The 12,629-nt window shown below is 43.5% G+C and overlaps 1 protein-coding gene across 17 annotated transcripts in view; it reads left to right on the forward strand.

Moving 5' to 3' along the window:
- The window catches only part of SPATA13 (spermatogenesis associated 13), a 126,959-nt gene that overhangs the window by 94,908 nt on the left and 19,422 nt on the right, over window positions 1-12,629 (forward strand). For 15 of the 17 annotated variants that reach the window (XM_025196603.1, XM_025196609.1, XM_025196610.1 and 12 more), the window contains 2 exons: window positions 8,712-8,848; window positions 9,468-9,647. In XM_025196603.1, the coding sequence (XP_025052388.1) occupies window positions 8,712-8,848; window positions 9,468-9,647 (317 nt within the window). Of the gene's footprint in view, window positions 1-5,509; window positions 5,689-8,711; window positions 8,849-9,467; window positions 9,648-10,744; window positions 10,925-12,629 lie in introns of those variants that run through there. The other 2 variants (XM_014516879.2, XM_025196617.1) reach the window with 2 other exon arrangements.

The following is a 12,629-nucleotide window of genomic DNA, read 5'->3' on the forward strand; positions in this document are numbered from 1 at the left end:
GGAAATGATCAGGAAAGCCAAAGCAGCGACGGAGTTTACGTTAGCTATTGGAGTCAAGGACAGTAAGAAGTCCTTCTTTAGGTATATAGGCAGTCAAAGGAAAGCAAATGGAAGCATGGGACCCCAGCTTAACACCTTGGGGCAGTTGGTAACTGACATTCATGAAAAAACTGAACTCCTGAATGCCCACTTTGCTTTGGTATTTCACTGGACCATGGGGAAAGTCAAGTGAGATAAGGTTCATAGGGGATATGCCGTGACTGACGGCCTCCCCACTGTGGATGCTGAGTGGCTGCAATACCAACTAGAAAAGCTAGACATTTACAAGTCGGCAGGACCAGATGGACTTCATCCGAAAGTGTTGAAGGAGCTGGTTGAGGTCATCACAGAACCCCTGGTAAAGCTCTTTCAGAATTCATGGTGCACAGGGGAGATCCCTGAGGATTGGAAGAGGGCCAACATTGTGCCCATCTTCAAGAAGGGGAAGAGGGAGGACCCAGGCAACTATAGGTCAATCAGGCTAACCTCCATCCCAGGGAAAATCCTGGAAAAACTCATTGAAAAATCTATGTGCGATACGCTTGCAGAAAGTAAGATTCTGAACAACCGCCAGCATGGCTTTGTCATGGATAGGTTTTGTCTTACCAATTTCATCTCCTACCACCAGGTCTCTTGCCACCTGGACACGGGAGACATGGTAGACATTATATACCTAGACTTCCAAAAGGCTTTTGATCTCATGGTAAATTGTGGGAAAACTGGAAGACTGTGGGCTTAGCTGCTCAACAGTTCAGCGGGTAGGAAACTGGCTATGGGTAGGACCCAGAGAGTTCTCAGGAATGGATCTGTGTCGTCCTGGCACAAAGTGGCCAGTGCTGTCCCTCAGGGGTCTGTGCTTGGACCGGTGCTTTTCAACATCTTTATCAATGATTTGGATGGGGGAGTGAAAAGCTCTCTGGCCAAGTTTGTGAACGACACCAAGTTATGGGGCAGTGTGGTCATGCTAGAAGATAGGTTGCAGTTACAGGCAGACCTGGACAGGCTCAAGAGTTGGGTGGACCAGAACCAGATGAAATTTAACAGTTCCAAGTGTAAGGTGCTCCATCTGGGGGCAAACAACCCTTAACATACATATACGGGCTCAGTGGTGACAGCTTGACTTGCACCACGGCCAAAAGGGACCTAGGGGTAATCATAGAATCATAGAAGTAGGGTCGGGAGGGACCTTGTAGATCTTCAAGTCTGACCCCCTGCCTGGGCAGGAGGGAAACTCGGCTCAAGTGACCCCAGCCAGGTAGGCATCGAGCCGCTTCTTAAAGACCCCCAAGTTAGGAGCCAGCACCACTTCCCTTGGAAGTTGGTTCCAGATCCTAGCCGCCCTGACTGTGAAGTAGTTCCTACGGATGTCTAATCTGAACCTACCCTCCAACAACTTGTGGCCATTATTCCTTGTTATCCCGGGGGGCGCTAGGGGAAACAAGGTCTCCCCCAAACCCTTCTGGTCCCCCCTAGTGAGTTTATAGATGGTCACAAGGTCCCCCCAAGGTAATTATTGACCATCGCATGAATATGAGCTGTCAGTGCGAGGCGCTGCCCATTCTGGGCAAACAGCATGTTGGCATGCATCAACCGATGCATCTCATGAAAACACTAAAGAAGTGATACTCCCGCTGTACTCAGCACTGGTGAGACCACAATTGGAGTACTGTGTCCAGTTCTGGGCACTTCACTTCAATAAGGACGTGGAAAAACTTGAGAGGGTCCAGAAAAGAGCCACCCGTATGATCAGGGACTTGCAAGGCAAGCCATACGAGTAAAGGCTGAGGGACTTGGGCCTCTTTTGCCTAAAGAAGAGAAGATTGAGAGGGGACTTGATACCGGCTTACTGCTATATCAGAGGAGTGCATCAGGAGCTTGGTGAACAGCTGTTCACTAGGGCACCCCCGGGGAAGACCAGGACCAGTGGATACAAACTCCTGGAAGGCTGCTTCATTTTCACAGTCAGGGTGTTCAAACTGTGGAATAAACTCCTTCCAGCAGTGGTGTAGTCACCTACCCTGGAGGTTTTCAAGAAGAGACAAGACAGTCACCTCACTGGTCACCTAACCCCAGTTGTCTTCCTGCCAGGTGGGGGGGGGGGGGGGGGGGGGAGGTTCCTTCCAGCCCCTAACAATCTATGAATCTATGAAATAATCACTCCCATCACTCTGTTGGCAACACTCCTACCAATGCAGCCCAGTATGCCATTAGCCTTCTTTGCAACAAGGGAACGCTGTTGGCTCATATTCAGCTTATTGTCCACTGTAACCTCCATGTCCTTTTTTGCAGAGCTGCTGCTTGGCCAGTTGGTCCCCAGCCTGTATTGGTGCATGGGATCGTTCCGTCCTCAGCGCAGGACTTTGCACTTGTCCTTATTGAACCTCTTGACACTTATTTGGTCCAGTCCTCCAGTCTGTCAAGGTCTCTTTGAATTCTAGCCCTACCCTCCAGCATATCTATTATTCCCCCAAGCTTGGTATAATCTGCAGATTTACTGAGGGTACACTCCATCCCATCTTCCAGGTCGTAATGAGGATATTGAAGAAAACCAGCACCAGAACCAACCCTAGGGCACTCCACTTGATACCGGCTGCCAACTAGACATTGAGTCATTGACTACTGCCCTGTGAGCCCAATGATCCAGTCAGTCTTCCATCCAACCCATACTTCCTTAGCTTGCTTAGCTTCTATAGCTAAGGTTTCTTGCTTACTCATTTATAGTACATTTATTATGATGATTTAAAGTCTCTGCTGTGACTTTCAAGCTGACAGTTGAAGTAAAGCCAAATCTCCTGAGCCTTTGGAGGCAGACCTGAAGCTGTGAGAAATCCCTTCCCTTAAAAAACAAAAACAAAAAAAACTGGTTCTAAAGCTCTAGGCCTGAGTATAGCCTAATATGCTGAGAACATTTTCATTTCTGTATTTAAATGACTACTGGGGCAGCACTTATGTTTTGTCTATCTTCCTGGATGCTATATAAAGCAGGATAGATTGATTCAAATCACCAAGTGGAAAACCTTATTTAAATCAGTTGTTTTAAACAGCTTTCCCCTCACCCCCTCCATTTTTCAGCGTTTTTCTAAGAAAGGTGCTTTTTGATTGGTTGATAAGACTATTACAATAAATTTACAACTAATACGGCCTTGTCACCAAATGTTGTGCATTTTACTGCCTCAGAGTACATTATAATTGCTTTTGTTTATGTAATTATTTATCTGAATATTTTCAGATTCTTATTAATTTTATTTGTTAATGTGATAGAAAATGGTAAGTGATGTATTGCTGTTTACTAGAATATTAATTTTTTGCTCCTGATTTGCATCTGGCAGCTTCATTAGGATTTAATTAAACAAAAGACAGATTAGACCAGTGGTTGGCAACCTTTTGCCATCACAGGCCAGAGCTTGTGTCCCAGTATCCTTGCAGGCCAGAAGTCCCCTCCCTTCCCCAGTCCCAAGCAGCCAGTTGCTGGATTCTGAGACTCTGCAGCTCCACAGCAGAGGGGAATACTTGCAAGGGTATGAGCAGTATGGTGCAGCTTTGTGATGCTGGTATAGCCTTACTACATTGGACCTCTGTGGGCTGAATCCGACCTCTTTGTGGGTCATTTCCAGCCTGCAGGCCATGATTTGCTGACCCATGGTATAGAACAGGTATATTTATTTTGAACAGGTATATTTAAAAAGAGAAAGAAACGCTATAAGCCCTGCTCAGGTGCCAGTGCCAAGTTACATGCTCTCATTGTGCCTCTATCCAACTTGAGCCTTCCTTCATACATCCTCATGCATGCCAGTGACATCACTTAAATTTTTGTGTATCTGATTAGGCACTCTTTTAATTTTGCCCCCACAGACCTTGACCCACTATTGCTTCTCAGCATTATTCTCTGTGAGCCAGACAGGGGTCAGGCCCTTGTTTGTGCTTTGTGTCAAGACAGAGACACTTGAGAATTTTCCTAGTCTCATCTTTTGTGGCCAACAACAACTCCAGCAGGTATTTTGGGTTCCCTGGTCAGCACAGTCCATTGTTCAGTTTTTCTGGAATATTTTTCAGAATTTCCCATCAACAGAAGATGTAACAAGTCTGATTTTTCTACTGAGCTGTAAGGAAAAAAATAATTGGAATACAATTATATATAATTTGCATATAGTGCAAATTCCTATTATTCACCAACTCTGTACATGAATTCTCTAGTCACCAATTCTAGAACTGAGCCTTTGAATGATTTAAATACAGGAAGTTTTCTGCAGGTGCCTTGTTTTTTCGTTGTTTATTGATTTATATTTCAAGACGTGCTATGATATTTTTATGTTAATATGCTATATATGTTTTTTTATGATTATACTATAGCTTATTGAAACTCTGCTTATCTAGTAAATCTTTTCCAGCAGGGGCTAATGGGCAGTTCAGTAATTCAGAAGAGAGAGGTGTATTTTTCATCTCCACTGGTTGCCTTCAAAGTGCAGCAGAGCCTGGACTTTATAAAAAAAAGGCAGCATTAATATTGCAATGCAATGTTTGCCTTTTCATTCTGTTTCTGAAGCAGTGTTATAGGAAACCATGTGATTTTAGTGGGTGTTGGGATATTGCTGTGTGCAAAGTGCCTCAAGGGCTTTCTGAGCATGTCACTGGAGAAATCAGTCCCTGGTTAAAGGACTGACACCGCTAAATAACATTATTTCCATATAGATAGTGAGAACTTCTCTGTGTAGGATTTTCGAGACCATAGTAATACAGTGCTGTGACTTCAAAATATTTGGAGGAGGGGTGCAACTTTTATTTTCTGTTTTTGTACCAGCTTGTAAAATATTACTAATACAAATGCAGGTTGCTTAAATGTGCTGTGACAGAGGCAAGTCTTGCTTTTGCCTCCAGGCTGTGGAACTTGCGTGGAAAAATTAGCTGATGCCTTGGCTTGGGCTACAATGTAGACCTACTTGTGACCTAACACATGTAACAGAATTTAATTGTGAAGTAACAGCAGTCTTAAATAGCTAGGTAGACACACCTTTGGGGCATGTAACACCTTACATTCTGGAAAAATATTATAAATGCACAGCGTGTTGCAAAGCAGAATCATTTTTTGTACATGGCAAGGAGAAATCCCAGCTCCCACTTTTCATTTAACAGTCTTTTCCTGGGAAGTGGAGTAATTTGAATTTAGATTGAAACTCTAATTCACATTTAGCTGCTTTAATTAAAAGTAGCCAATGTACTCTTTGGCACTGAAAGCACTTAGAAACATTCCTCCTTGCAGTGTTATTAACTACAGTGTTGTAGACTGTAAGTACATTAGGACTGAACACTTTATATACAGGTTTTGTTTCTTTTCTGTTACTTCCTCCCTAAGGGTACCCCATGATGTCACTGAAGCACTAAACTCACAGCTACACTGAAGGGTGAGTGAGCTGTCAGTTTCTAAGTAGGCTCTGGCCTGATCTGCACATACTGAAGCTCAAACCAATGAATAAGCTGTTTCTGCATTTTCAGTAGCTCAAAGCCTTTGTGGTTCTCCGGGAACCTTTGAGGACTGAGCTTCACCATTTAAAGGCCAGTCCCCTGCTCTGTATGTTGTTTTGGAAGGCAGCATGGTAGCCAGGGGGGAAATGGCACGGTTTTGGAGTCTGGAGAGCCTTCAGATGGGCATGTGTGAGTAGAAGATGCATTCTATTTATTCTTTTTGGTTTAAGATTAGTAACTGCTACAGTCACTAGGCTTGATTCTGTTCATACTTGTTTTGTTGTAAATAACGTTGCTTCTGCTGTGTTCAACAGTCACACCAGCGTAAAGCCAGTGTGCGTCAGAGTAAGGCCCACATTGCCTTTTAAGTTTCTGCAGTCTCCTTTTTTACTACAGAGATAGCTCATTGGTATCTGTAGTGTGTTTACTTCTGTCAGTAAACACTGGAAGAGTGGATGCTGAGAAGAGATGACTGATTTTTGTTTGAGATTTACCTATCAAGACACTGAAAGTTTCTTGACTAGGGAGGAATAACAAGCAGTTACCAGACCCAAACTTGTGTTAATTTTTTATCTTTAGTTCAGTAGTTTGGAGTATTTGCATCTACTGGCTCTGCCATAAAAAAACAGCAGTCAGGAGTGATATTACAATGTGGCTTGCAAAAATGAGCTTCAGGATAAAACTTGCTCTGATACCTTAGGCTAAGGGCTGATTTTCATTTATTATTTATTCACAGGTTTTTAAGAAAGCAATTCCAGTAAATTTTACATTATAGGAGTAACTATTTTAAAGGTTTCTCTGTGTTTTAACCCTGTGACTAAGAAATCTTAACTTTCTAAACAGGAAAGTTGTAGCCTTTCTGGCTAGTGCTCTAATGATATTAATATAAGTGAGGAGTTTGAAAAGTTGGGGGATTGGCACAGTTATCATGCTTTATTACACCAAAGCTAGGGGCAACGTTCTGAAGAAAAAAAATCAGCAAGAAAATGTTTTAGCTGATCCCTGCATCCTTTAGCCTTGTTCTTGAAAAGATAGTGTCTGCATAATAAAAACTGCAAACAGTAGTAGAGATGCATCACTAGTCAGAAAGTGACTGTCGCTAGTATAGACAGGGCTCAGGTGCTTTTACCACTGCATCATGAAAACCTAGAGGGCTAGAGATGCTTGGTCCTTGTGGAGATATAAGGGGCAAGGAGTCATTTCCTTTCCACTCATGCACCCCCAGTCAAAGGCAAGGAACATTCACAGTCCCCATGATCACACATGAGTAGGGGCAGGGAGCAGTACATGTAGATTCAGTGAGAGACAGAGCTCTTGACTTGCCGCCTTGTCTGACCAGTCAGTGGACACAGCAGGCTATGAAGTGCAGCAGGCACATTCTTTCATGCATGCCTGAGAACTTGAGGTGGGATTATGCTTTCTGTGACACAGTCCCTCCTGGTGCTCACTCAGTGGCATGACAGTCCAGTGCAAGGACTTTACTATTAGCAGCTTACTTAGAAAAAGGGTTGTGGCTTGTTTATCAAATTAAATATGTTATTAGTATTGTGTATGTGACAAAGTATAATCCTGGTAGAATTTAATGGCTTAGTGTATTTGACCCAACTTCCAAGGAGAAGCTCAAAATACACATGAGCTTTCTGAATGTAACACTTGTTTCTCTAGCACTCTCTCAAAGCCCTCTCCACACTATAGACCTGACTTCTTCCTTGCCCCTATCTGGTTGGTTAAGTCTCTGCCCCCTTCACTTGCACAGATCCTGGGTTCATATATGTGACATTATGATGGAGAAAAGGGTGGATGATCCAAACAGTAATCTGTTTTGACAGATTTTTGAAGATAAAAGGCTTCACAGCTCTTTAACAACATGAAGAGACTTTATCATTTACATCCACCTGCATCCAATTTGAAGTGTCTTTACATTGCCAGAGATGTGTTAGGCAGCATTAGTGTAAATGAGAATCAGGCTGCAAGCCAGTGGGCTAACTAACCAGCCCCTGTACCAAAGACCATTCACCAGCCACAGGATTTCGCACCCTTTCACTTCAGGGACTTCGATTTATTCTTTCAAAACATCCCAGATTCAATATATCCATCATGTTCCTTTCCTCTGACCCTGGGTCTTCTAGCCACCAGTTAGACTCAGCAAACCATCTGCCTGAGACTCACTGGGATGTGTGTAAGTCAGTTTGGTGCTGATGAGTTATTTCCTGTCTTCTTGAGGACCACATTCTCTTCAAGCCTTACAACCTTGAGAGACGACTGACTATTTGTAGGTTGAGCTAAATCCCCCCCCCCTTAAACAGCCAGCCACCGGTGATGCAGTCCCTTATACTCCAGCCTTACAACTTGTTAATTCTGGTTGCTTCAGAGGAGTTATTCCTAGTTTGTCTGGGTGTATAAATAAAATGAACATCATTCTGTGTTAAAGCCAGCTGAGAACTTTTGACAAAACAATTTTTGTCAGAAGGTGTGTATTTGTCCAACTCAAACCTTTTCTGTTAAAAGGGCCTGGTTAGAACAAAACCTTTGTCAGGTTTTGCCTGAAGTCCAGGGTGGAACTACTGTTCAAAAGCAGAGGCCCACATTATAACCCTGGCCCGGTAGTGTTGACACTTGCCTAGGTTGCAGGAGACATGAAAGTGGATTTAGACCTACGCCTTGAACCTGAGTCTTCGTATCCCAGGTTATTGCCCTAACATTAAGCCACTCTCAGTGTCAGTCTGGTCCAATGAATTTAGACAAATTCCAACAGGAAAGATTTAAGAGAGCTACCCCAGAAAGCCCAAACAATAGGGCACTCCCCTCATTCAACTCCATGCCCTAGATCAGCTTCTTTCATATATCCCAGGTCAGTGGTGAAACCACTGGGCTCAAGTTGGCTATCATTCTTTCTTTCTCTCTCTGCATCTCCTCCTGCTTCCTCTTTCACATGTACCTCTACATCCCTTCCCCACCCACCCCCCCAAAAAAAAATCCAAAGGTCTCTTGCAATAATTATTAAAGAACAGGAAGCAAATTTCTCATCTAGCTCTTACTGTGATAAACAATCTTTGTTGTTCAAGGCAAAGGCACTTTTTATTTTTGTTTTCTCCTCTTTCTGGTTTTACGTTTAATTTTTTTATTGAGTTGTTATATAGGAGCTTCTCTGAAAGGGCTTTGACTGAACTAATTTACTTTCTGTTTCAAGCCTGTCATCTTTTTTGTTTTAGTTGCTGCAGATGGTGGGACTGAATCTTCTGCCTTAGCTGATGACAATGGTAGTGAGGAGGATTACAGTTATGAGGAACTCTGCCAAACAGGCCCTCGATACCGGCAGCCTGGAGGGGAACAGCTAGCAATTAATGAGGTAACAAGTGGATGCATTCCAGTATGTCTAACTTCTCAGTTTGTATGAGGACAGAGTGTGTGTTTTTATATACAAGTTCAGAAATGTGGGGGTCAAGAATCTAGAGCATTTTGCCATGGTGTGATTTCTCAGACTAACAGCTATGGCTGTTTGCAGACATTAAAAAACAAAACAAAAAAACAGTGGTTTACTTTCAACTGGGCGTGCCCCCACCCTGAGCCCAGTGCATGCCTAGAAGAAGCAGCGCATTAGTTGGACCTGGCTCTTTCAGCATCTTTATAGATCGGGTGCTTTAGTGGGGGTTTTGGCACTTTACCCAAAGCTGATTCATTAGATAAAAAGCAGCAAAAAGCCCTGCTGAAGCACCCAATCTACACAGGAGCTATACAGATCTATATATGTGGAGCCAGGTGGAAGTAACACGCTGCTTCTTCCAGTAAAGTGTGGGTTGTTTTTTTAACGTCTGCAAGCAGCCTATATGAGCACAGATTTCTTGGATCAGGGTTATTTCTCTGCATTTATCGATTTATGCTTTTTTATTTTTCTAGCAGTTTGTAGATTGGTTTTTGTTCACTGATGAACCCTTCTTCTTTGCAAACTCTTTTTTTTCCTTTTTCAGCTGATAAGTGATGGCACTATGGTCTATGCAGAAGCACTTTGGGACCATGTGACTATGGATGATCAAGAGCTAGGTTTTAAAGCTGGAGATGTCATCAGAGTTCTTGAAGCTTCCAACAAAGACTGGTGGTGGGGAAGAAATGAAGACAAGGAAGCCTGGTTTCCAGCTAGCTTTGTCAGGGTCAGTAATTCTATTTTGTTTTGTTTTGAGCCTAGTGAGGGATCCAGTGCACCACAGCATTACTCCAGGTTGTTAGTAAAATACCAGCATAATAGTGATTCATTTCACTTTGTTAAATATTATTTTACAGTGTTAAATAGGAATTAAATGCTAATTTTTATTTCCCCATTTCATAAAGAGTGCTCCACACCAGTATAGAATTGAAATGGAGGGCCCAATTCTTCATTTCCTTGCATCTAAAAATCAGAATTGTAATTCACATTTTTTATAGGCATACATGACTATGCAAGGGTCAAATCAGAAAAAAAAATATTGGCCCAAAGATTAGAATCTTCTCTTCCATGTATTACCTTCCCTTCCTTTAAGTCTGTTGAAATCAAAAGAATCCCACAAATGAAAATGAGGACAAAATTAATTGATTATTATTTTTACTTCTGCTATGTCTCATGGAGGTGAAAGTGGCAACCAACGTGCTATGCAGGTGGGCAGTACAGACAGAATGAGCACAGAAGTTTTGGGGAGGATGTGGGGAAACTGCTCTACCCAATGCCTTGATATTGTAGAGATGTTCTGAGAAAATACTTCCAGACCTGTTCTGTGGGAGTTCTGTTCACAATCTGAACCCTTTATTTGAAGTTCAGCCAGGAGTCTCATAACAACACAGCTCCTGAAAGCATTAAAAGCTATAGCTATATTGTATTATTTATAATATGATGCAGAGTCCACAGTTTAGACTGGGGCCTCCCTGAGTGAGGCACTGTATCAAAGGTACTCATCTTGCACCCAGTGGATTAAAGTCTAAGTAGGTATGTCAGCAGAAGGGTGGGAGGAAGGAGATGGTGTTTGCCCTACCATATGGGACGGGAGAGTCCTGGATTCTGGTCCCTGCTCGCAGAATTATTTATGTTGGTGTTGTTTTTTATCCAAGTACCTCATCAAGAAAAATGCAGAAACGGTTCTGGAAGTAGGAGCCAGAACACTCTCCCCTCCCTGTCCCCACTCCATCAAAGAAGTGCCCTTACCACTGGGCTTCAGCGCTGGGTCCTTCTTGCTTGTTTTCTTTCTGACCCCATGGCTCCTGGACTCTTGACTATTCCATGGCCCCGCTTCAACCGCAGCAGTGGAGGTTGTTACCAGCCAACCTATTTTGTCAGCTGATGCTTATGGCATTCTCCTCAGGAGTGAGAGATACGGTTTTGATTTCTGCCAAGCTGAAGAGGGCTTTGACCCAGGTCGTCTTCTTCCTGGACAAGCATCCTAGCCACTAAGTGTAAAATGTGGGTGCCGCACCATTTTGGTATTAAACGCCGGTGGGGGGGCATGGGCATCAGGCAGATATTGAAGTTGATGAAATTCTAGGCAAATTATTAAATCTGACTTCAATAAAAAAGTGTTTTTAAATCTTTTGATTTCAGATATCAGTGAGAGTGCTCTGTTTCTTAGGAAAGGGACAGGTTCACTGTGAAAAGGGGAAAGAAATGGCTGTCAGTTACTTCATATCAGTGTCATCCTGATTTACCATGAGGAAAAAAGCCACAGCGTATTTATCATGGTTTACCAGTGAACACCAGCAGTACCTGGCCTTTACGAGAGGCCCTTTTCCCGTATTTACGCACACACAATGCACACCTTCCCAAAAATCAGCCAACCAAAATTGGAGTGCATGTCTTAAGCGGGGAAGCTGTTTGTATTCTTTGCTGGAATAGAAGCATGAAGACACTGTGCTGAAAGATGGCTGTCAGTTTCTCTTTGGATCAGCAAGCAGGAGGGGTGGAGTCAGTGTTAACCCTTTGACAACTGCTCTCAAATTGGCAACTGAGCAGCCAAATGAGCACTGAAAAAAGTGCTGCCAATTTGGGATGGGCTATGAAAGGGCTAACACTGAACTTCATTCTCTCTTGCTTTGCTGTCCCAGAGAGAAACTGACAGCCATCTTGCACCACAGCTTCTCCATAAAAAAGCCAGCTCTAGACCATGACTCTGAGATAATCTTTTTTTTCTACTTTCTGTCTTCCAAAAACAAAGTTGGTGTTTTATATGGGGGCATGTGGTAAGTGAGAAAATATGGACATGTGGCAAAAAATAGAGACAGCACCACATTAATCCTGTATGAGCATTCATGGTCATTTGGCCAGGTGCCACGGATTGGAAACTGGCTAATGTGGTCCCAGTTTTCAAGAAGGGGAGGAAGGAGGACCCAAGTAATTATAGGCCTGTAAGCCTCACCTCGGAGCTCGGGAAGATCTTGGAGGGAATCATCAAGGAGCACATCTGTGGGGGGCCAGCAGGGGAGATCATGCTCAGGGGCAATCAGCATGGGTTCATCAAAGGCAGGTCCTGCCTGACCAACCTGATTGCCTTTTATGACCAAGTAACTAAATCCTTGGATGATGGTGTCACCATGGACGTAGTCTTTCTGGACTTTAAGAAGGCCTTTGACGCTGTCTCTCACCCCATCCTAATCAATAAATTAAGCAACTGTAGCATTGATGCCTACACAGTTGGATGGGTAAAAAATTGGCTGATGGGGCGCACCCAGAGAGTAGTGGTGGACAGATTGTACTCAACCTGGCAAGATGTGAGCAGTGGGGTACCCCAGGACTCGGTCCTCGGGCCTGCACTGTTTAACATCTTCATCAGCAACTTGGACAAGGGGGTTGAAAGCACACTGTCCAAGTTTGCTGATGACACTAAGGTGTGGGGCAAGGTGGACACACTTGAAGGGAGAGAGAGGCTGCAAATAGATTTAGACAGACTACAAAAGTGTCCAGATGAGAATAGGATGGGGTTCAACATAGACAAATGCAGGGTGCTCCACCTTGGGAGAAGGAATCCACAGCATGCATACAAGCTGGGGAGTTCCCTTCTTGAAAGCACAGAGGCAGAAAGCGATCTTGGAGTCATTATTGACTCCAAGATGAACATGAGCTGCCAATGCCAGACCGCAGCCAGCAAGGCCAGCCATACTTTGTCATGCATCCA

This window comes from Alligator sinensis, unplaced genomic scaffold, assembly GCF_000455745.1.
Source record: "Alligator sinensis unplaced genomic scaffold, ASM45574v1 scaffold777_1, whole genome shotgun sequence".
Classification (NCBI taxonomy): Eukaryota; Metazoa; Chordata; order Crocodylia; family Alligatoridae; genus Alligator; species Alligator sinensis.